The sequence below is a fragment of the Hoplias malabaricus genome, chromosome 4 (assembly GCF_029633855.1).
Source record: "Hoplias malabaricus isolate fHopMal1 chromosome 4, fHopMal1.hap1, whole genome shotgun sequence".
NCBI classification, from domain to species: Eukaryota; Metazoa; Chordata; class Actinopteri; order Characiformes; family Erythrinidae; genus Hoplias; species Hoplias malabaricus.
Genome location: NC_089803.1, coordinates 37,109,189 through 37,134,865, shown reverse-complemented (window position 1 = coordinate 37,134,865; position 25,677 = coordinate 37,109,189). Strand labels below are relative to the sequence as shown.

General features: G+C 40.3%; 2 protein-coding genes across 3 annotated transcripts; one reads left to right on the top strand and one right to left on the bottom strand.

Annotated features, from left to right (window-relative positions):
- Window positions 1-294: 294 nt before the first annotated feature.
- Window positions 295-6,188, top strand: mdkb (midkine b). The gene is made up of 4 exons (XM_066669429.1): window positions 295-392; window positions 4,972-5,048; window positions 5,154-5,312; window positions 5,473-6,188. Exons 2-4 carry the CDS (start codon window positions 4,973-4,975, stop codon window positions 5,667-5,669), a joined length of 432 nt encoding a protein of 143 aa, XP_066525526.1. The 5' UTR covers window positions 295-392; window position 4,972; the 3' UTR covers window positions 5,670-6,188.
- Window positions 5,981-24,157, bottom strand: ambra1b (autophagy/beclin-1 regulator 1b). 2 transcript variants are annotated; one of them, XM_066669426.1, is made up of 20 exons: window positions 23,816-24,157; window positions 21,801-21,858; window positions 21,469-21,691; window positions 21,162-21,220; window positions 20,836-21,019; window positions 19,631-19,803; window positions 19,463-19,529; window positions 16,394-17,877; window positions 16,025-16,111; window positions 15,768-15,947; window positions 14,489-14,569; window positions 14,266-14,366; window positions 13,720-13,830; window positions 13,305-13,493; window positions 12,908-13,062; window positions 12,677-12,816; window positions 12,057-12,161; window positions 11,766-11,932; window positions 11,340-11,483; window positions 5,981-10,541 (listed from the first exon to the last, which is right to left on the bottom strand). In XM_066669426.1, the coding sequence occupies exons 3-20, from the start codon at window positions 21,598-21,600 to the stop codon at window positions 10,027-10,029; spliced, it is 4,074 nt and encodes a 1,357-aa protein (XP_066525523.1). In that variant the 5' UTR covers window positions 21,601-21,691; window positions 21,801-21,858; window positions 23,816-24,157; the 3' UTR covers window positions 5,981-10,026. The 2 variants fall into 2 exon arrangements, with proteins under 2 accessions (XP_066525523.1, XP_066525522.1); XM_066669425.1 differs by having other exon boundaries at window positions 11,733-11,932; window positions 23,816-24,156.
- Window positions 24,158-25,677: the final 1,520 nt, after the last annotated feature.

The window sequence follows — 25,677 nt, the reverse complement described above, 5'->3', positions numbered from 1 at the left end:
TTGAGACGGATTATTTAGGGCGGTTTGAGACGCAGACCACCTATTTTTTCTGTCGACAGTATGTACCTTCTTAGTGAGGGTTATTCTCCACAGTTTGAATGGGAGACTGTGCAAGGGCAGCACAATGCATAAAAACAAACACGTCTGTGTGTGTAAAGACACATTGTGGGGACCAAACACGGTTTAAACACTCATACTGTGAGGACTTTTTGGGGACCACCAGCTGTGCGTGTGTTTATGTTGGAAGCAGTGACCACTCAGGAAAGAGTGGGCGGAGTTAGTCTGAAAACGGGTGGAGGAAAAAAGGATGCTAAACGGAGGGAGGAGCTGTCGGTCGGAAAGCAGGACAGACACATATTTCTGCTGGTGAAGGAGCTCTCCCTCAGCGCAAGGCAAGTAGGAAATTCTATCTGCATTATCAGACATGGTTTTCCAAAATAAGGAGCACTGTTTTAAGGGAATATTAGCAGGATTTAACAGCACTTGTACTTCTTGCAGAGTTATATTTGCGCGCTCTTATAAACAGCTCGGTTAACTATCAATGTCCGGTTCTTGCTTTACTGTGTACTTACCCTTGTTCTGTTACTGTGCGGTGTCTTCATTGTTCTGTTCCTGGGTTTAAGAAAAGGAAAGCCCAGTGTAGTAGTGCTGTCCTCTCTTTCTTCAGCGTTCCTCCTCTGTTAATCTGAGTTGGCACTGCTGACAGAGAAGTGGCAAAATAGACTGTTTCAAGGATGAAAAGGTTTATTGTTTGTTCAGGGGCCATGGCTTAAGACCCTCTCTGCAGCTATGCCATTTGAAGAGGCTTGTGCTCTGCTGCTCTTGCTGTGTATATGTGTGTGTGTGTGTGTGGGGGGGGGGGGGTCTCTGGGGGCAGGAGGGTACTTCAATGATGGAGATGTTGCCCTTTCGAGTGCCAGAACTGCTGTTGGTGCCAGCTCTGCTGACCCGCTTCTCCAGTTCATTTCAGACCGAGGCGGGTGTGTATGTGTGTGTGTGTGTGTGTGTGTTGTGTGTGTGCGCGAGGGCGGGGGTGGGGGGTTTCCGAGCGCCCCCCTCCTGTTGATTTGTATTTTTTCTTTCCCATGGCATCAGCTCTGCTCTTAATGGAAATGCAGACATAGACCATAGCTGGCAGAAATCTGCCTGGAGCTCCTCAGCTTTAAAAGCAGACCCCAGTGTGTTCGCCTCTGAACTCTCTGGACGTTGGGAGGAAGTTCTCTAAATGTCCAGGCCTTGCATTAAAAAAAAAAATCTCTCCATCTCTCTCTCGCTCTTTCACAGAGCTGTTTTTGTCTTCCCATGCAAATAAGCTTATATTCAGCGGGCCTGCCGGGGGACACAGCATGGGGTCTGTGTTCAGGGCTCTTTTTAAAAAGAGAAGGAAAACAGGCGAGAGCTATCTTTGTTTGGAGCCACTGAATCGGGCTCTTCTAAGACTGAGCTGGAGGCCTTTAAGCACTTTGGCCTTTCTTTCTGTTTCCTCTCTTTCTCTTTTTTCGTCCCTCTAGTTCTTTTCTCTCTTCATTTCGCATTTCTTCTCTAGCACACTTTTTCTTGTCTATCTGCGCTCCCTCTTCCCTCGGTATATTTTTTCTTTTCCTCCATTTCCTCTTTCCCTATTTTCAGTTTCAGTACATTTTTTCCTCGTCTCTGGTTCACGTCTCCCTCCTTCTATATATATATAATTCCTCTGAAATGTATCTCCATTTCCTCTCTCTCCACCGCCCCCTCTCTCTCTCTCTTCCTTCCTCTCTATCTCTGGCCCAGGCTGAGGAAGAAGGAGCGGGGAGGGTGGAGTGTGGGCACCCCTGCCGATCTCCTGTTTCTTTTTCCACAAAAAGCCCCTCTCTACATTTATGAGGCACTGAAGAAAGGCAGCCGTGCCGCAGACAGCAGCACTGAAAGAGGGACAGCTTTTAATGGAGGGATGAGGATAATGAAAAGCAGAAGTGTTGTGGGTGTGCTTCCTGGGAATAGAGAGAGCTGCGAGAATAGAGAAAGAGGGGCACTTTAAAAGGACTCACACACTGGGGCTTTATGGTGATACTGGGTGTTGCTAGCTCTGAAGCGTGTGAGTCGACCATTTGTTTAGAAAAGACTTTATGAGATCTGTTTAGGGTGTTTTTTTCCGCCCCCCCTTTACCCCTATTTTTCTTTCTAAATAAGAGCCACTTATCGTCCCAAAAAATATATATAAAACAAAATACGTCTGGAACTGTGATTTTAGGACAGATGTATTTATGCCTTTGTTTGAAAAAAAGAGAATTATATATATATATATATAATATAAACTCTTATAGAGAGAATATGTGGATCTATAAGTAAATATGCTTTGAAATGGTTGAAACAGGCAAGCCCAGGCAAGTCTAGTACTGCTGAAATACATTTGTCACACCATCAGTATAAAAAATAAATAAATAAAAGTCATTAATTACAGTGTATATTGGAACCAGTTCTACAAAGGTACTAAATTATATTTCAATCAAAAACACAGTATATGACACAGTTAGTTAAAGACTTTTTGAACACTCTTGAATTAAGGGATGTCTGTGGCAGGCAGATACATTATATTGTCAAAAGTATTCACTCAGCCAGCCAAATAATTAAATTCAGCTATCCCAATGGCCACAGTTGTATAAAACCAAGCTCCTAGGCATGCAGACTGCTTCTACAAACATTAGTGAAAGAATGGGTCACTTTCAGGAGCTTGGTGAATTCCATCGTGAAATTTCCTTGCTACTAAATATTCCACAGTCAAATTTGTGGGAACAGTTTGGGGATAGCACCTTCCTGTTCCAAAATTATTATGCACCAGTGCACAAAGCAAGGTCCATAAAGACATATGAGAGAGTTTGGTGTGGAAGAACATGACTGGCCTTTACAGTGTCCTGACCTCAACCGGATAAAACACTTTAGGGATGAATTAGAGCGGAAACACCAAGCCAGGGCTTCTCTTCCAACATCAGTGCACAAATGCAGTTCTGGAAAAATTGTCAGAATTTTCCATATACAAACTCCTAAATCTTGTGGAAAGCCTTCCCAGAAAAGCTGTTATAGCTGCAAAGGGTGGGTGGACAACATTAAACCCTATGGATTAAGAATGATATGTCACTCAAGTTCATCGTTCAAAGGTAGATGACTAATACTTTTGGCAATAAAGTGTATGGGTCGCTGGCCAGATCCCCATTCATACATGCACATCTCAACAAAATAACTCAGGCCAAATGGCTCCTTTATGCTTGGTGAGGAAAATGAAGTTTCCTGTGGCATTGGACCTTTAGAATAATGTGAAAGGCTCACTGTAGTGGTTTCACTGCATAGATTTTCTCAGTAAATGGACCAATGCTTACAGAGCAGAGTGTTTTTGTTTCAGTGTTTAGTGCTTTGTTAGTCTATTATGTCTTTATAAAAAGCCACGTGAAAACAGAATTACAAAAATGAGGGATTAAACTGTCCCTGTGATAGTGCAAAATGTTATGCGCTCCCATGCGTTTTATGACCATGTAAAGTTCACTCGAATAAAATTTTCCACTTGCATCAACATGTTGCGCTCCTGTGTGATAAAGAGCAAGCTTTTATCTGTTCTGTATTTTTTCCATCATGTAATTTATTGGGGAAGTTTTGTTCTTCCTCGGTCTCAGCACTGGCTCATGTTCTGACAGTGTCTGAGTTCAAGGGGAGTTTGAACTTAAACCTATTTGTACTAGCTAGGATACACATCCTGTCTGAACACTAAGCACGCTCTGGATAAGAGCATCCGCTAAAGACTGTAAATGTAAACGTAAATGCAGTCAGCAGTACCAGAACTGAAAGATCTGAAAGACCATTTTCTATGTAGTTGTAGCTAGAGGCAACGGCAGGCTTTGATAAAGAGCCAATATTAACAGCAAATGTGGGATAGAATACGGGGGGGGGGTTATTAATCCATTTCCATATGTTTCAATCTAGGGTTTATGCGGTTCTCCTTATGTTTGAAGGTATACAGCCTTATAACTTGAATACAGTGTTTATTATTTAATACAATATTCCCTTAAACTTTGCCCAATTAACATAAAAGCCATAGATTGGGCTTGTATGATTATTAAACTCAGTGACAGGGAAATGTACTATGGCTATCCGTAAATTTAACCTGGTAATTTAAGGGTTTTTGGCTCTAGAGCAAGAATGCACAATTCTGAATCTGGAGAGCTGGTGTAGAGCATAATTTGGTAGCTATTCCTCAAAACACACCCACTAAACCTAAATATTATTGCAGAATTAGGTGTGTCTGAGCTGGCCCTCCAGCACTGGAGTTGTGCAGCCATGCTCTAGCGGTTGATGCCTATGTGATTTAATCCTGTAACAAATCTAGCCTGAAATAGCGCACTCACATTGTGCAATGTGATGCTGTGTATTTCTTCCTGTGAAGTAGTAAAGTGCCAGAGAATTTTGAGAAGTCTGTCTCCTTAAGAAGATTGTCTTAAGTGCTTTTACTAAAAACAGCTCATGTAATGTTCAAGACTCAATTTCTAATGGGAGTATTTGTAAAATCAAATATTTTTGATTTTACACATTTGCTGCATGAGTGTTGGATGAGCTTCACACAGCACACACACACACACACACACATATTGGACCTGTTCCCATCTATCCAAACACATTAGCCAGTTCATTACTCATCACTGCATGAAGGCATACAGTGTAAATTGCAAACCCCAGTTCTACAGATCGTCTCCATTTCAGTACCATGATTGATCAAATACAGACACACTGTGAATCTACCCTACTGTGCGGAAGAGCTAACAATTTAATTAGAATTTCATATTGGTCCAACAAGTGTGTAGTGTTTTTTAAAGCCAATAATCACTTACTTTCTCAAGTATCTGAAACATACTTTACATTTTAATGTGTCTCAGTTTAAGGGTAAACTTTTGTCATTGACGTCTCACGCCTGGAATTTTTCCACTGACAATATTCTGCTCTTCACAGGATGCGGAGTGTATTCTCAACTACAGTTGTGCTGCTGGTTGCTCTGACAATCACTGCAGAAGCCGTAAAGAGAAAAGGTCAGTTCATGCTGCTATCATATTTCCCCATTTGCTCTGTTTATTTGCTCTGTTATTAGTATAAGTAACATAACGCACCCTTGTTTTGATATTCTGTTGCTCCAGACAAAGGAAAAGTAGATACTGAATGTTCTGACTGGGTGTACGGGAGATGTGTGCCCAACACTGGGGATTGTGGCCTGGGAGTTCGAGAGGCCACCTGCAATGGAGAGTCCAAGAAACACAAGTGTAAAGTGCCATGCAACTGGAAGAAGGATTTTGGTGGTAAGAGAGAGAGGAGGCTATTTCCTTGGATGTAATATATTCTTTGTTACTGAAGTATCATTGTGATTCAAACCTACAACAAATCTAACCAGAAATATTACACTCTCATACTATAGCAGCTTATTTCAAACTATTTAAACACATTTTTGTTTTACTGTAGCTGACTGCAAGTATAAGTTTGGCCGCTGGGCCGAGTGCGACACATCCACCGGCACTCGGAGCAGAATGGGGACACTGAAGAAAGCCATGTTCAACGCTGACTGCCAGTCGACCATTAAAGTGTCCAAACCCTGCACTCCAAAGCCGGTTAAAGTCAAGGGCCCGGAGAGGAAGGTAAAGAAGGGGAAAGAAAATTAGCGTTGCTGTCCACCCACCACTCTCCAAATCCTCAATGGAACATCCCCACGAACCCCTCCTTAATGCTCAGTACAGTGAGTGTAGTGTTGCTGAGTGGAGGTTAATTTGCAATGAGGAAAAAAACTGTAACCCTATCTATATTTGATTCTGTCTTTTGATGCTACAGTTATGGTTGTTTCCATTGTTGTATTTTTAAATAATTTCTGTAGAATGTTGTTAACTGTAATTTACTTTTCATATATATGATTAGGAAAGCACAGCATACCACTGTGTTTACTAAAGGCGTAGATGTGCATGAAACAGAAACAATGTTGTTTTTTTTTGGCCCTTGGAAAATGAATCCTAAAACTGCAAAAATAGAAAAAAAAAGAAACTTAAAGATTTAATTAACAAGGAAAAAAAACCTCCACTGGAATAATTGTGTCCTATGACGAGAAACCTCAGATCTTTAGTACATTTTGCAAAGGTAGACCACCTACCAATATCTATGCTTAAACACGTCCTTGTTTGTAGATTTGTAATGTACAATCAAAAACTCAACATCACTAACTGAGTACTTCTTCAGGTCTGTGAATAAATAAGAAATGTGTATTTTCAATGGTTTTCTCTTGTAAATCGCTCAAAACGCACATGGAATATAAATTGAGCAACTTTTCTTTGTACTCTGCTGTAAATCTTCCGTACAAAACAGGCACAGTCAACATGCAGCACTGGCAGCTGGCCCAGGCTCCTCTGAATGTGTAAGTGAGCCATGAGCGTACAGCCTCCTACTGTTTTATTTATTTGGATGACAAGCTTTTCAAAGTGTCACAGTACCGTTTTCTGAAGACTACAGTGCTACAGTATGCAGCAGGCAGTTTACACAGCTGTTGATGTAGCAGTGTCTGTGTGTGACAGGAACACAGCAAGGAAACAAGGTAATGTTCCCCACTGTTACTGTATGAAGTCCAGATGCAGAATTAGAGTCGAGAAAAATGAGTAGAATGGTCTTCATTGCACTCTCCTTTTCTTTCTCACATGTCTCTGCTTCTTGTTTTCTGAAAGTGTAGGCTGGATTTGCATAGTACAGGGCTGGAGGATGAAGCTTTTGATGGAAGTTGTCATCAAAATATTAGAATGAGGTTTACATTGACTTGCATTATAAGTAAAGAATGTTACTTCCCTCTCCTGAATTTTTACTATGCTGCAGCTATAGGATTTTTCTCTGCACCTAGGTCTGGTTTTCATGTTGGAGAGCAGGTCATGAGCTCGTTTGATCCATCACTCGACCGTATTCTAGAACAGTATGAACGGAGGACTTTAATGAAGTACAACCTGAATAAAGAACACGGGATTGGCCAGCATTAGCCTTAACATGGGCACTAGCACAGTCAGAAGAACTGTCCCAGTGCTGGTACACTCAAGGGAACATATTCAGTATCTTTAGTCAGAATAAGGTATAATTATGTTCCCTATTTAGTTCTGTTGATTTCATGTGTCACATTTAATCTCCAGGAATTTCAGCCTTCAACTTCCAGGGTTTCAGCAGAGCTAACAAACAAAAGCAACACAAGCAGCTGGGTATTTTCAATATTCCCATTTTATTAAATCTCTTTTAACCATCATCATAACACTGGATCTTTGGTGTCCCACAGCACTTTGTTAAACAAACACCTAACCCCTATATTAGCTAACGAAAGAATGACGTTCACGCATTTTTACTTGATAAAAGTTTCTCCTCATAATTGAGGACAAGGGGATATTTTTTTTGGGGGGGGGGGGGGAGAGGAGAGAGATAAGGGTTGTTATACCACCAATTATCATATTCATGCCTTTGATTTTTTTTTTCAGCACTGACCCAGCAGTGAAGACACAAACTGTAGAGAGTCAGTAACATACATCTGTCCATTTACAAGTTGTTTTACATTGCTGGTATCTTCTCTAATTGTATATGCTTCAACTGTAAATATGTACATGAGCTTTAAGTAAGCCTAAAACACTAAAACAAACCCTAGAGACACACAAGACATTGTCTCAAACTTAAGAGTGTACTGCATGGTCTGAAATAGGCAAATTATAGAGAGGAAAATAAGTAACCCTTATGAACTGATGCTTATGATTTCAACATAATTAAAGATAACAGATCCTACAGCCATTCATGAAAAGTGAATGATGCAATTTGTTCAATAACACTTCTGTCCCTGTGTCCTTACCTCATATTGCTCTATTTCAGTTCTCAGCTTGGTAACAGTGTTGGGGGAGAGGAGAGAGGAGGGGAAGGAGAAAAAAAAAAGTAGAAATTCTGTCGGAATACTCCACAACTGTACCAGGCTAACTTTATGAAGTGTAAAATAAATAAACAGCACCAACGACGAGATTTTAGTTCTACTAACATTTTAAACAATAGCAATCAAAACCACTCAAAGCTTAAAAAGGCATAAAGGCTCGACAGTCAAGTCCAACTTTTTCAACATCTCAATGTTCTCTCTCACTCGTACTCAGTTCCTTATGAAAAATGTGGTGCATGAATTTCAACACTGACCAAATCTCCCATAATCAAGGCATTAAACAGTGAAGGTGAGGGTCCTTCAGCATTTTTTTCTTTCATGGTGGTAAAAACAAGGGATAAATACAAGTCAGCTAAAAGGGGGGCTATTGAAGGGCACATTGTCAAATTTACCCAAACTATTAAAAGAACCACAGGCTCAGTTTTTCAGACACCAAATAAAATCAAGCCAGGATGTTCCACGTGTACATTTCCTCCCCTCAAACAGAGGAATGAGGAAAGCTCTACATCAGACATCTCTGACCACAGGTTGATGAATATCAGAAGGTCAGCGACGTACGAGAAAACATTATATTATCTATCTTTAAAAAAAAAAAAACCTGAACTTTCAAGTCTTTTTCTTGATTCATCATTTCTTTGTTGGAGATGCTACACTTACCTGTGATACAACCATTCATGCACAGTAGTACACGCACGCACAAGCACACGGACCCTCTTCAGTCATTTTACGCAATGTGTGTTTCAGCACAGTAGCTGGTTCAAGGCTGTTTCTCTAATAAGAATACCTTGCCTCACCCATTAGAGATATTCTACTGTATGCAATTCAAATTCAAGTATTTTTTTTCCTCCAATACCCAGCTTAGTTAAGGGAGATATGTCCAGTCTGTCCTTGTGTGATGACTCTCGTCCCCGCATGGGTAGTTTGAGGAGAAACCAGGGTGTTTATTAGTGCAATCAGATACTAGTTGTCACTTTAGGTGTCCTAGGCATGCTGTGACTGGTGGGGATCAAGACAGAACCGTTAGTTAGAATTGCAGGCTGAACTTAGGTGAGCACAAGCAGCATTGTCTTGGGATTGGAGCCCAAAAAGCAAACCAGCCCAACCCAACCACTTCAGACATTTCACTGCAGGCAAAGATTATTGACATGGTGCTAGCTTTCAATTCTCTGCCCTTTTTAAGGGTCTTAAAATTGGATCTGAATAAACTGGTAATTAACTTTAGACATCACCAGGTTGTAAAAAAAAAAAATGTTAGTTAACAATTAGTCCAAATAAATATTGTTCAAACCAACTTTAAAGTAACTTAAAAGCCATCGCTGTAAAACATTCTGGCGAAATCCTATGCTCCTTTGAGTACATGCTGTTTGTTGAAGGTCTAGAACATCTGAGAGGATAAATGTGGAACCGTTAAACCACTGTCATCATAATCTCTGCTCTGCAAACACACAAACCATATCTAACAGTGAAGAAAACATGATTACAGAATTAACAGCAGTGCCTAATGACAGAGTCCTTTTGGATCTGCACCTTTCCTCAAGCGAAAATGATTTGTTTACAGAAATGAACATATGGTCCGACAGCCCTGGTTGAGGCCAACAAGGACCAACAGACCTGTTCCCGCAGCCTTGCCTGGCACTTTGATTGGCTGTGGATGACACTGATGACACTTGAAAGAGCAGTAAACTGAACCCCACAGATTCCGTACCCCAGTACAAGAATAACTCAAGTAGAAGCCCTTTCTGGCATGGAATGATCAAACATCCAAGACTCGTATCAAAGGAAGCAAAACTACAAGTGAAGTGCAATGACCAAGTGCAATAATGATGGCCTTCAACAAAAGAAATAAAGGTCAGTATAACGTTTGTATGAGAGGCAGGCTGACGTCTCCTCTGAACAGGGAGACTGTATGGAAACTTGGCACTCATTCTTCTGCAATAAGGCCAAAGCAGGAGGAGGCAAAAACAGTCATGCAGGTCCGTCCTAATGTTCCATCCCATCAGGTTCTACAAAGAACTACTCCCCGCCTGCCATGTGCAGACCAGCCTGCTACAATGAGATGTATAGGTTTCTTTAACAGCCAAAAAGTAGCACTATCTGCTGTACAGGTCACCCGAATAATCTCTGCTACTGCTCTCATGACTGTTGTTGCTGTGGTTGTTGTTGCTGTGGATGTCAGATGTGTATACACTACTGGAGGAAGGCTGGGGTTGGGGCTCTGCCTGACCGTCCACCAACACGTCCTCCATGGCCACAGGCGGTGCCACAGATTCTAATACTGTGCTGGAGCCTACAGACAGAATAGCAGGACTAGAGGGTATCTGTGATGAAAGAGAGCCAGAAGGAGCAGAATCTTCTGAACTGAAAGAGAATAACTGTCCAGTGCTAGGGCCAGGTTCTGGATTGCTGGACTGTGCCGCTCCGGCTGGAGTCTGAGATCCGCGGTGAATACGGTGACTGACCACGATGTTGTTGCCAAAGCCACCCATGGAGGCCATAGTGGTGCTGCGCTCTCTCTGGACCACAGCAGTCATACCACCTTCAGCCATCAAACGCCGAATCCGGGACAGAGCATCCTCTCCCAAGCCAGGCTCAGCCTGGGCCTCTCCTGAGAGAATATGACAAAACATAGTTACTTACTAACACTTCATACTTTCCTAGACACCAATTTGCATTAGTATGCTCACCACACGTCACTTATTTGAAAAAGGGGTGACTTCGAAAGGCAGGAAACATAACCTGGACAGGCCACCCGTTTTATTTATTTATTACTCTGGAGGGGATACCAGACCATCTCTGAGAAATACTCAGACACAAGAACCACCTAATATTATGATTAAATCTTGGTTTTCTCAAATACATAGCAGATATATTTTCATATCACCTACTTATTTATTCTCAAGTTATTGGATAGTTAAAAGATTAAAACCTGAATAATATGCACATATTTGGAGTCGATATTGATAGACTATTAATTAATTAAATTAATTATTCATTAAAAACATTAAAAGGGGTTTATTCATAAGATGGGCAAAATGAGGCAAATATGTGAAGCATATACTTTTGTCTTCCACTTTTTTTATTGTGAGTTTTGAGATTGACTGTCCACAAATGATCAAAGATGCCTGCAAATCTGAAAGATGGGGGAAACTGGATTAGACCAACAATAACAGGCAATTGTATACCAATAACTGTCTGAATCATTCAAGCAAACACTACGCAGCACTCTGCACCAGAGCCTTGTTCAGTTTAAATTCGGTTTGCTTTTCAATCGGTGCCTCTGGCATCAGCCAAGCTGCAAGTAATAAGTGGAGACAGGAGAGAAAGGGAGCAAAGAGCACAGGAAGAATACATTGGAAAGAAAAAACGGCAGAGACAACAAAAACAAAAATGTATACATAGTTACCATTGCTGGTGGTCAGAGTGTCAGTATGGGTTGAGGGTTCCTGGGAGGCTGCTCCATGGCCCAGTGTGGATGCCGATGTTTGTCGTGAATCGCTGTGTGAGAGTCTCTCTGTGCTAGAAGTCTGCACCTCACTAGTCTCCACCACTGAAAAAAGAACAGATTTAAAAAAAGGCACAGTTAATATAAAAAGGAACAGTTACATCAAATAAAAACACTAATCTTTGTAGTGTCCACAAATAACACTAAAAAGTTAATGATAACTTTTATATACAAACTTACAATAAACACATCACCTCATTATTCCCCACACTAGTGCTGAAAATGGCTTAGTCAATACTTAAATTAGTATAAAGATGAATTAAACTACTGCATGTCTGTTTGTGAAACTCTTACAGTGTCGGGGTGTGTGTATGGTCTGAAACACACTTGTTGAGGGAAGCTCTCTCTCAGTTTGTGTCTCTGCGTTCTGGAGACGCACCACCGGTGTCTGGGTGCCCTGGGAGGTCACGGAGGGAGCGGGCTGCCGAGGCTGCAGGCCAATAGCATTCATCAGGCCCATATCCCTGTCCAAACGCCAGCCAGACCTACTCGTTCTTTATCAGAGCATATAAATGGGCAAAATCATTGGAGGTGAATAGGCCAATGCATTATAAAGTAGCAAATAACTGAATGTCTCTGGAACTTTGAAAGAGCACTGAGAACAGAGTGTTTTCTGACCCTGGTCGCTCCACTCCTCGAGTACGACTGCTGCTGTTGCTGTTGATGTTGAACAGAGGATCTGAGCTCTGGTCAGCACTGTTGTCACCATCATTCCTGTAATCACTGCAAACACAAATCACCATTTTGGTTTTAATACACACAAGTATATTGGGGTAAATAGTTTAAAAAAAAAAAAAAAACACATTGATGAAGTAATTGGCCAATTCATCATTATAGCTATTATATTCATAAATCATACATTTTGATCTCCTATATGGGCTTTTATGTTGCTAGTTTCTAATAAAGCAACAGTTATTAGCCTAAAACAGGGACTCAAATACGTTGCCTCCAAACTCTGTTAGCAGTGAAATCCTTGACAGCTTTGAGTTCCAAAAGACAAGAGCTGACCCACTAAACTCTTAAATTTGTCAACTATGCCTACCTCAAGAAGAAGCAGTTTACACTTTTCCAGATTTATATTAAATGCTATTTTAACTTTGTGGACAACATATATTTTATGCGTCTTTTACATATTAGTGTAAAGTTCTTATTTCTTGTTACTAAAAGCATTGTTTTGGTGACAGACAGAACGCACAAATCTGAGTTTAAAAACTAGATGGCGCCTGAGGATCACTCACACAGGTCGGCAGATGACTAAATCTCCCTTGTTGGTCCCGTAAGCCAGGCCCATCCCAGGTTCAGGCAACCAGCGTGCCGAGTTAATGCTGACATGCCTACGCTGGTCTGGAGCCATTGGGTACACCACGTTATACACCATCTACACCACAAGTAAAAGAGAGTTAAAAGAAGGGGTACAGAAAAGTGATACAAATAATAGAAAAGAGCAAACATTCATATATGCCCCTGACCCTAATGGATGTCTCTCCGCCATGGGGCTGCTGAAGGCGGAACACTTGTGCCACCATGTGGTCAGTAGTAGGATGGAGGAGGATTCTGCGAGAGGCCAATCCCACCATCACATAGCAGCCCATTGGAGACAGGCTGACAGAGATGGCATTGGGACCTGGAGATATCATGGGGAAAATGGGACAATGTATTAGTTATTTAATTATAAAAGTCATTAAACACTGTACATACTGAAATTATTTTTTCTCTAACCAGACCAGTTTCTGAAGAGCCATCCTGCATTAATATTTATTGATTACTTTAAAGGCACTTAAGAACATGCAAGTCGTTTATAAAGACATTGATTTATTAACACATCTTCAGGAACAGGTCTCCCATCAATAAGCGCAGCTCACTGACCAAATCTCTTGGTGTAAAGCATCTCTCCCAAGTTGTGAGGAGCAAGAGAGTAGATGGCAAGAATGCCCTCATCTGGAAAGCCTCGCTGACTGCTGGGTATAAACACAGCTAAGAGCTGCCCGTCCGCCGATATATCACAGCTAGCATCATTGTAGATCTTACAGTGTGGAACCAGCACATTCACAGAGGCTACAAAAGATAAAGAGCATTAGTTGTGGTTGACATTTAAAAAAGGCCACAAGCTTTCTGAACTAGGCATAATCATGGAATTTAATTATTGTAATTTCTATTCACAGCAAGAAACTAGAAATGACATGTCTACATAAAACCTGAACCTCTAATGCTTAATTTTTTTCTGACTTTCTAAATGTACCTAAATTATTGCATTTCTTCAAAAAAGTAAATAAAAAGTCACCATTGCTGATCTCAGGTAGGTCAAACTTTGTGAAATCCCACCACTGCAGTCTGTATGTAGTGTTCGCTATATTACTTGCCACTGCTGATTGGCCATCACCAATCGATGCACCTTTATATAAAAAAATAAAAAAATAAATAAAATAAATAAATAAATTTAAAAAATAAAAATAAAATAAAATACATTACAATTGAGAACAGCATCGAGATTTTCAGGAAAATGAAGAGCTCTTTGCTGGTTCATTAGCAACATTTAACTTATTTCTAGGCATGCTCCAATTTTAAATTTTTTTGGGCAGATATGATAACTGATAATTAGCACCGTTGAATACCCAATACCCATAATAACATAATTGTATCTTTTTGTAATTAAAGCAAATTCACATTGAATTAAAGTATTAAGTATTAATAAGCATTATTAATATATAATAATATATATTAAAAAATATATTTAAAAACTATATACTTTTATCAAAGATTTACTGCAGGTTCCGCATGAATGGTTTCATGCGGAACACAGACGTTAAAATCTAAATATTATATGTACCTGCTAATACTCTGTTGATTGAGGAGTGGGTTGCCAGACCTGACTGACCTCTCTCATGAAAAATACCAGCATATGGAAGATATTCAGGCAACAGGAACCTCCTTCAAAAATAAATGTGCATGTTATACAACAACTTCATTTGAAATAATTACTACTGTTTTTAGCAAAACCACATATTTAAAATGTCATTTCTATATAGAAATAACAGTGCAGATTAACTGACCTTGGCACAAAACGGCCAAGTGAGGGTGCAGACATTCGTGCATTGCGTGGCATTCTGTGTCTAGTCCTGTCTCCAGGCTCCCTGGAATTAAAAATAAATAAAATACTAGGAACTTTTTGCATATAATACACTGTTACAGAAAAAAAGAAAAAAGGAACAAAAATCAGCCAGCAGTTACAGGAAAAGCAATTTAAAACAACCAGCTTAAGACACAATACTACAACATACAAGCCCCAGGTTAGCCAACACTGCAATAGTGTGAGTTGCATGCGGCTCTTACTCTGTACATCCGAATCTTCCACTCATAATAAAAACTTTGGGCCATTTGATAATTTTGTATTCTTTGTTTTGTTTCTCAGCAGGACAGGCCTAGAACCACACTCTGAAATAATTCTACACATGACAAAAAGGTTCCCGCTATGGAGGAACGAGGGCTTTCCTTTAGGGATGTGAGTAAATTTTGGTTTAAAATGGTGTGTCAACACTATTTCTGTCCTAAATTTTTTTTTCTTCCTCTTAGTCCTGCAACATAGAGCAGATATTACTCTGAAATATCCGTTGTTATATTCAGGGTGTCTCTGTTCACAGCGCAGTATCTTAGAACTTAGATACTGCACTTAGAGTTAGAACAGTATCTCTGTTCAGAGTGGGAGTGGTGGAATAAATTTTAAATAAACAGTGAATAGGAGTCCACTCCCAAAAATGTCATGCTTCATGCGTCTGGAATTGAAACCCTTGAATCCAAAACATTTGGATTTGGTTTACAGTTGTCATTAGAAGTTGTGGTTACTGTAGTATGGCAGTTGTGTGTGTGTGTAAGTGTGAGAGAGAGAGAGAGCTTATTTGTGAAAATACATACCTTGTGGCCCCTGTAATTAATGATTTTTTATTATTTTTTATTTCTTTGTGTCTGATAGATTGACCCATCTAGAGGATCAAAACTACTGGGTACTTTCTATTAACCCTATCAGAGCCTGCAATTGGTGTCGACAATTTATAATTCTACAATTACAAAGACTATTATACTTTGCAGCTGGTCTAATTATAAAAACAGACTGTCTTTATAAATTAATATTATGCATAATTTATTATACGGTCTCTATACTATAAGCAACTATAAAACTAAGAGTTTATGTTATATGTGTATTGAAAAAAGAAACACTCTTTTTGGTTAATGCTGCTAACCGAACACAAACATGTACAAGGTCTAATTGGTGCTTGGGTCAGCTTTAAGTTGTTTCAGCCTAAGACTGAGAATATAGGGAGAAATGTAACCCACTCTATCTCCTCATAATCAGCATCACTGCCCTCTGCTGGTGCTGTGGCTGGGTTGCCAGCCTGGTTGTCAGAGGAAGAAGAGAGGGTGCGCAGGCGGTTCTGTAAAGAGCGCTGACGAATGCTTTCCCTCCGGGACAGATACTGGATCATCCTCTGAGCATAATATGCAGCAGGAGACAGCCTGAAGAAGACAAAGTCAGCATGAAACCAAAGCGCAGTTACATTTCAGCTAAATGAGTTTCAGTGTCATTCATATACCTTGCGGGATCTGGGTAAATAGGATGATCCCGGGAACCAGACATGTCATAACGGGAGAAAGGGAAGAGCGATGACTCTAAAAGCCTCCTGAAAAAAAGAGAAACTGCTTAAGAACTTTTTCTGCACATGCACAGACAGACTGTTTTTCATTGTAATTTTGACTAAATGAATAAACCAGAATTCTACATTTTCATAGATCTGTCTCTGCATTCAAACATGTTGCTGTGGCTCAAATCAGAAATGTGACTTATAGAGCTCCAAACCTGGTTTGAATTTTGTTTGCTTTTTGACATGGTACCTTTCAGGGTTCAATTTGCATTTCAATACATTATATTACTAAATCAGAAAACATCCCAAAGTCAGTGCTACCTTCTGAGTGTGTCCTCATCAGGGTTGTCCACAGGCACCTCTGGGTTTAAGGCTTCTTGTGTTGCTTCTGCGGAGGGGCTGGCGGTGGCTTGCCTATACACTCTCTCCCATTGACCTGTCTCCTGGTTGTACACCAGTCCCATGGGTTGCTGTCCCCGCATGCTGGATGATGCCTCGGTTGGGTCCAGAGCTCTCATGTCTGAGGCATGGGACTCCCCTCTAGAGCTCTGAGCAGGGTCCTCAAAAGCAGGCATGGGCAGCTGCCAAGAGGCACTCTCCTGAGCAGTGGTGGAGGAAGCTTGGCCTGAGCGCTCCCAGCGCTGAGTGTCATGATTGAAGGTGAGGAGATTGTGGCATGAGCGGCAGCGGTTTGGGTGACTGTGAGGCAGTGCTGGTCCAGTACTGGCGCTTCCATCAGTAGGATGAGAGGAGCTTCGGTGGGAGGGCCCGGGCCTCTCAGAGTCGATGCTGTTGGCCAGCAGTTCCTGCACTGGACCCTGACCTGCCACCTCTCGGCTGCCTCCCGGTCTCTCCAAGTCCTGCATGCGTTCATACTCCATAAAGTAGCGGCTCAGGTTGCACTGGAGGACATTTCGAATGGATGCAGGGTTGTTCCGCTGAGCACTGTCATAAAAAGGATGATGGCCACTGCTGGTGCCATCGTTGGCTCTACCCTGCCTGGGGTCTGCATCAGGCATCACCAGGCCACGGCCTTCTGTGGCAGATGTGTATATGGGGGAGGAAGACGATCCATTGGGATATCTATGTAAAGTGTGCAAGCCCATGGATGATGAGCTAGTCCTAGGAGGGAGTACAACACCCCTGGCCCCTATAACTGCAGAAGCAGGTCCAAGAGCAGCCTCAGGCCCTGCAGTAAGCAAACTGCCCGACCACTCTGCCCCAGGCAATCTCACCGGCTCCAGTGGACTGCCCGACTGAGGGCCCAAAGGCAGGCTAGTTCTTAGAGACGAAAGACCTCTGTGCAGCGAGGTTCCCGCTGCAGCGCTATACACACTACTAAAAGCAGAAGGCCTGTCTGAAGGCGGCCGTGATTGACTGGGAGTGGCTGAGAAGGCAGAGGGGCCAGAAGGGGCATGAGTCTGTGGGTGTTGGTGAGAACGCGGAGAGTCTGAAGGTGGTAGAGTTGAGGGATTCTGACCAAGAACATTTTGAGAAGCAGCACAGCGGCTGCAAAGGCAACCAAGACCCAGGTGTTGAGTGCAGCCCTGCTGTGAAGGGTGATCACCCAGCTCAGCCCCACGTCCATGATACTGGAACAGTGACATGCTGGCAGGAGGCTCATGGGGTTCTGGAGGAGCTCGAGCCTGGTCCCCAGGAGCCGCGCCAGAGGACCGTGAAGAAAGAATGTGCAAGAAATTGTGCAAGATTGGGGTGCGGCGGACCGGAGGGGAACGTAACAGGGAGCGCTGGCGGAACAGGGCCATTTCCATGCTGTCCATGGGAACCTCAGAGTCCTCCTCATTCTACAAAACACATAAGAGGAACAAGACTCAAAACTGAATTCAGAACTACTATGTGAGCAAAATTACACCAGAAATTATAAAGAATATGAATTATTATATAGATTTATTGGCTAATAATTATAAAGAAAGGTGTATTCCACGAAGCAAGACTTTTAGAAACTGTCTACACACCAGTTAAAATGGCAGGTTTTTGTGATGCAAAAAAAAAAAAGTGTGTGATTGAAGGGAGGGAAGAGGGAGAAAAAAAAAAAAAAAAAAACTTGGCCAAGACCAATCAATTCAGATTTATTTACATCTTTAATGTAAATCTGTTCAATTCAACTGAAAAACAAAACTTAAATCATTTAGAGGAGGAAAATATATATAAACTAATGTGATGGCATAAGTGTTCACATCCTGTTATTATTAAGGATGTGCATGTGTTCAGAATTAAACAACTACATTTAGACTCATTTTAAACAGTAGTCAGTGTACACCTGTCACAAATTAAAATGACTCTATTCAACCCCATATTTAGTTCATCTGTGTTAGTATGGTTTTACTGATATGTACTTGGTAACAAAGCAATCACAAAGCATCAAAGAATCTCACTCATAATCATCAAAAAATTGATAAAATAAGACACAACAGTGACTTTACACAGAATTGGATGTCCTTTCAAATTTGATGAGAACACAAGAAGAAAAACAGGTCTGGGAGGCTGCCAAGAGCCCTACAGCAACATTACAGGAGCTGCAGGAATTTCTGGCAAGCGCTGGTTGTGTACTACACGTGACAACAGTGTAAAAAAATGCCCAGCTACATTTTGCAACAACTTACATAAGTTCTGCCAAGAGCATTTGGGAAAATGTGATATGGTGTGGTGAAACAAAGTTGAACTTTCTGGCCTTAATCCAAACAGTTTTTGGCAGAAAAGCACATCACTAAATGAACACCATAACCACAGTAAAGCATGGTGAAGGCAGCATTGTGCTTTAGGCCTGTTGATCCTTAACTAGAACATTATTCAAGGTGGAGGGAATTTAGATCGGTTTCGAATATCTGTCAATATTGGCCAAAAAAAAAAAAAAAAAAAAACCCTGAAGATGAAGAGGAATATGACCATTCAGCATGACAACTCAAAAACAACTCAAAGCAACCCACACAACAAAAGAATGGCTTCACCAAAAGATCAGGAAAGACCCAGCCGAATATCTGTATGGGTGACCTGAAATGGGCTATGCATGGGATGCCCTTGCAATCTGACAGATTTAAAGCGGTTTTACAGGAAAAACCAGGCAGAGATTCCCACGATAGTGTTTCCCATGCCTAACCAAAAAAAAAGGCAATATGCTGTCATTAAGTCAAAAGATGTTTTAACAAAGCATTAGTTTAAGTGTATGCAACTGTATGCTACCGCTTTACTGTACTTTTTTTGTTTGTATGTGAAGACTGACTAATATTCCTTAGCTTCAACTACTGGACAGGTTGGATTTTCATCATAACTTATATTATTAACTAAGGAATCTAGCAAAACACCCACAAATGCAACAACGTTCATATCAAAAGAATGTAAAAACTTGGAAAATTTTAAATAGATGTGTACCTGCTGGTTGGATGGGTTCACAATAGCAGTCAAAAGATTGTGGCCAAGAGGATCAAACCTTACTAGCCTGAGAAGGAAATACAAAGAATGTGCAAATATTTAAAAGTACAAACATGCACCATTGAAAATCTACTTAACTGTCAAACATTCTATTACAAAATGTTTTACCTGACACGCTCTGTCTCACTGCCAGTCTTGACTACAGCGAAAGGCTCGGGACGACTCCAGTCCCAGAAGTGCAGCTCATTGTTGGTGGCAATTAGCAGCAGCTGGGCAGTGGGATGGAAGGCCAAAGATGCAATGGCTACATTCCCCTCTGTAAACCAACTCTCGCTGCCACCCTGCACAACAAGCAAAATGCACCTCAACATCCTGGCAGTGTTTAATTCGAAGAAATAAAAACAAAAAAATGTTAATTGCATTTATCTTATCTGCAATCACATGCTTACTTGGAGAAAGTAAAAAACACCCAATATAAGCCATCAATTGAACGATTAAGACCTCAATCTTCAGTAAGGTATCTATGGGCCAAGAGGTTTGATTCTAAGTCAGGCTTCCTCAAATACACAATTACCATTAAAGGTCAACTTTAGATATAAGTTAATTTGTAAATGTTTCTGACATGACATTAAGTTTTCTGGACTTCCTAAATGTGATTCAGATGATGACTAGACAGTTGAACATTATGGGGTCAGCTTTCCAAATCAACTAAACAAGGGCCTGGACTATACAGTAATCTGTATGGAGATTCTCATTTGAAAAGAAAATAAATTGCCATAGTAAGCACAAACGCTGGCTGAGAAACTAAACCTAAATGTTTGAAAATCCAGGACTTTGTTACCAAATATGAAGGCTGACCAATTATGGTATTTCCACAATTCCATTTAAATATACTTGTTTGTTAAAATAAACAGTGCTGAAGAAGCACTAACAGCTGTTGATGTTGGTAGAGTGTAGCAACAGCATTGCTCTTCTCTTGACAGACTAGGTTTCGATTCCCTGTTTGGGCAAGGACACCACACTGCACCATTAACACTCACTGGACAAGACATAGCATTCACATGATCAAGAATCATTCTGGATAAAAGCAACTGCCAAAATTATAGCTATGTTGTAGACATCAGCTAACTTTTTAAAAACATACAATCATGTCTAGCCTAGATGGGAGGATTAGGCCACTAGTAATGTTATTATGCGATACAGACACTGATGCTCAGGTTTAAAAAGAAAATGTATATTACAAAAACATTTTCTTATGTTTACAAAATGACAGCTCTTACTGATAATATCCATCACATTTTGTCTAAAGCTACAAAATCTAAAAAAACTCAGTGACCTGACGCTTACGTGTAAAGCTTTGAACAGGTACTTACATGTAAATCCCAGATGCGAACTTCTCCGTCAAGGCATCCAGAAGCCACCAGGCCTGGGATAGTTGGGTGAAATGTTAGACACCACGGTGTCCGCCGATGACCCACCAGAGAGTGCAGACACTTTCCTGTCTTCACCTCTGTTATGTAAATGTTGTGGTTAACATGAGTGGAGGCCATAAGATTCCTGTGAAAATATAAGCACATTACAAACATAGCCAGGAGTTATTGTAACCTGATCATACTTATGGGGTTTTAATAGAAAATACTAGTACAAAAATAACACAATAATAAATGTGCTAATGTATTCATAACCCTTAATGGCTTACCTGTCTGGACTGAAGGCCAGCAAGAACGTTGAGCGAGGGTTATCTGGAAGTTCTACTTTCTGTTGGAAATATAACAAAGAAATAATCAAAACCAATTTAAATAACATCAACGGAAAGTAGAACTGTCGTTCTACTTTCCGTTGATGTTATTTCAATTGGTTTTGATTATTTCAGCAAGAGCATGCTGTGTCACAAAGCAGAAACATTTATTTTCTAAACACACTTGTTTACACATATATCACAGAATATGGCACAATAAACTGCACAGGCAGTATTGAATATTTTAGAGCTGAAAGGATAGGTCTACCTGACTCTGCAGTTTCATCCAGCGAGTTCTTTCCTCCACCAACTGCTGCAAGAGCCGCTGGGATCCCAACATTCGGGCCCCACGCTCTCGACCCGACAGCACCAGCACTGCATTCCTGTTCTGCACAGACATCTCTCTCTCTCTTTCTCAGGCTGAGCGCCTGGCTCGGCCCTTCTTCAAACAAAGGCCAATCACGAACTCAGCAGAACACAGGCCATGCAGACTGTGAGAGAACAAAGTATATGTTCAGAAACGGATTCTGTCAAATCAGCCATTATATGGTATTTTAATGGGATACTACAAAAAATAAATTAATAAATAAAAACACATACTTTGGGTGTGTATGAGGCACAGGATACAGGGACAGAGGACACTCTTCTCACTTCATATCTAATCAAGGGTGATATATTTTAAAATATCAGTTCAGCTCAAATCTTATAACTGTTATTAGAATATTACAAAACAACTAGAAAATATACTGGCGTTTTTGTAGATCAATCATAGAAACAATTCAGAATGATCTTACGTTAATTAGTTTACTGTAATGAAACTAAGATTTAAAAAACAAAGCAAGTCATGTTTTGTAATGTTATGTAGGTAATACTGATACTTGAAACGTACATACAATATGAATGAGTTTTAAAAATTTGTTTTAGGCCAAAATCCTCTGTTCAAAATTATTGTATGTATATATATATATATATAGTGTCTATCAGGCAGCATTTTCATAACTACTACAAATAATTTTAGATAGATTTCAGGGGCTCTCCTGGGGTCTGGTACCTGTCACCACATCTGTGTACATATTTAATGTGGCAATTTTTCTGCAACTGCACACAGGTTCCTTTATCGACTGAATTGACCAAAAACGGTTAAAAATTTTATAATTCCTGTCTTAACCTACTACACATTGTAGACTAGTCATAACCTCAGACCAGCAGTGTGTTCTTTTACAAAAACAACAAAGTCTCTATGTCCAACCTCTAGTGATTGATTTTGTCAGCTGACTGACACACATGAACAGATGAGACTTCCCATATGTTGCTCTCTACTTAGTTGCACAAACACTACTTGCTACAAAACAAATTAAAAATAAAGTCATTTCATTGTAAAGTCTAATCTGACATTAAAAGTAGCTTCAAACTGGCAAACAAAAATATTTCTTGAGCTGCCCAAGGGGTCTACTACTAACACCAACAGCTTGAGATTGTGGTATAAGTAATGATTTATATGCAGATATTAAAGCACAATAACTAGCTACTGTATTCACGAACAAAGCAGCACCATTCATTTAATATATTTTCAATCTAATAATTTTATTCCAATGGCAGTTTCCAGTGTGTTGCTGCATTTCTCACACTAATCTGCATGCAACTTTAAACATTACATTATTAAAGAAAATATATTTGAGAAGAAATCCCCCCGCCCCCCCCCGGTAAAAAATAAAAAAGGGACCTGCAATGACATTTTAATGATGCAAGATATATTATCAATGCTTTAAACTATGTAAGCAGCTCTGCTGATGATATCCCTTGGAAATAAACGAAATTATGGGAACGAGATAATTAAATGAATATATTTTAATTTTATTTCTGGTTCCCATGCATTAAGTACACAGTTTTCACGTTTTTCTGTCGTTTTCGTGAAGCAATTCACTCGCAGGCATTACATTTCAATATGAAGGTATGTCACATGCAGGGCTCTTAAGCTAGGAACTTTTATTGACAATCATTTCAAGAAGTGAAGGGGACACTTCTCGCCCCTCCCCCTCCCCTATTTTGTCATTTTGCGTCAGTGCGTTGAACTGATGTCATTTTGGGGAGGTTTTAAACGATAAAGGAGGCCCTATATATTTTATAGAGCTTAATCCAAAAATATCCAACCATGCTTTGTAACTCTTAATCATTTAGTAAATAAGAGCAGCTCCATGAGCGGTGCTCTCCGCTGGAGAACTGCGTCAGATCTGCTCGGGCTCTCAGGAACAGAGCTCCGTGGAGAAGAGAAACGTTACAACACCATAACACAACACAACACGGAATACACACCTTTAAAACATTCCCACGTTGTCTGAGCTTAGCGAACTATAACTTGGATAATATGGCATAGACAGAGAGGTACAGAGACACAGATATCGAGGGACTCCAGCAGTGTGAGTACCGCCCAAATATGGAAACGGGTTGGCAGCTAGCAATGATTACATTAGCAACACAGAGCTAGCAGCAGCAGAGAGCCAGCTCCTGCTGATTTTAAACGACCAGAACACAGGCTTTCACCGACAGCAGCGGCCCGAGGAGACCTGCGCGATCAAAAGAGGAGTGAACACGACAAATTGTCGGAGGAGAGGTACCTTTGGCACTAGATGTCCGCCTGAAGAGCGTGTAAAGACGAAGATGATGATGATGATGGTGGTGGAAGGACTAACACAGCTAATGTTAGCGAAGCTCTGTTCACTCTCCGAAGCACAGCGGACCATTACCGCCTCGCACAGCCTCCGGACACACACGACGCGCTCAAGCACACCCGCCACCACACACTCATGTCCCACAGAGACCCCTCACTCAGGCCATGCTCATTAACCCCCACTTTAAATACGACTCCTGCAAAACGACGGCGAAAAATACGGCGTTAGCTGCACTAGCTTATTGGTCTGTGGACGCCTCGGCGTAGGCAGGCCTCCCAATCGAGCTCAGAGGCAGGGAGCATCTCCAAGGCAGGGAAAATAACAGCACACAGAGCGCACGAATTCGGATTTAACCAGTTTGACGTCAGATTTTAGCCAGGTAGGATGATGTTTTAAATTGTGTATTGATTTTAAATGAATAGACGTCCTTAAATCTTCTTCTGGTCCCACCGCCAAACATGTAACTGTTCATCAAAATATGGGTACAAATTAGAAGTAATTTTCAAATAAAATAATAATAAAAAATCCCTAAAGCCTCAACACCTTCCCATTAATTTACTATGTACAGTATATTAAACATATATAAAATGACTACTCACCTGCAACTCTATAACCCCATCCCACAAGGTGATGGATTGGTTTATTTTATTTGTGAAATCCTGGGTGTCTGAATTTGCCTGTTTGTAATTGCAAAACAGAAATGCTTCACCGTTCACCCATGGTATGGTTTCTAACATTAAAAATACCACATGGACAAGTTAACAGGGTATATTCATTTTTACTGGAGGAGGTCTTTAACAATTAAAATACTTTTGTGCCTGCCTCAATAATTAGATTTTTCTAATAATAGTAAAAACAACCATTTACCAATGGCTGTGACCTAGACCACCAAATCCCTAATGGTATTCTGTAGAAAACCCCCTTCAAGAAATTACACTACTCCCTTGTTTACATAATCTTTGTAGAAAAAGGAATTTTTTGTTGTTCTTGCCCAAACAAACAATCCAAAAAGCTCAACCAAATATGCCATCGTAGCAATGCCTCTGTCAGAAATTGAGGCATGCCAAGCCCTGTGCTAAGAAAAGTGATTTGAAACTTTAAATATTTTGTCCCACAAGCTATTTTTCTTTGGAATATCAATTTAACAGATAAATATTTGCCACACGATGCACTAAAACACTGTTAAGAATCATCTGCATGAAATTAAATTAATCAATATATGGATGTTTTTTGGAAAATCTCATTAATTGCTTCCAGTTGAACATAAACATAGATCACCTAATTCAGTTCAGCTATTGGGCTGAAAATGTGTATATATATATATATATATATATATATATATATATATATATATATATATATATATATATATATATGTCATGAGACTAATCTTATTGTCCTTAGCCACTCTGCAGAGAGCTTGAACAAACAGAGGTAGTAATGATATATAAATATATATTTTTACAATTTCCTATAAGACATTTATTGCTATAAATCTACTGGAAGTTAGTATAAAATATTAAAATAACTCACGGAATTGTCTTGAATAAGTTGTATGTACCTGCCTCAAAGCCATTTAATTTCTGAGGGAACTTGAACCTGGAACTTCTTAGCAAAAAATATACTATATTGCCAAAAGTATTGAGTGATTGTTTGTCTTCGCATGTGCACACATGAAATCGAGTGGCATCCCATTCTTAATCCATAGGATTTAATATGCCACCCTTTGCAGCTATAACAGCTTTAACCTCTCTAGAAAGAGCTTACACAAGGTTGGAGTGTGTTTATAGGAATTTTTGACCATTCTT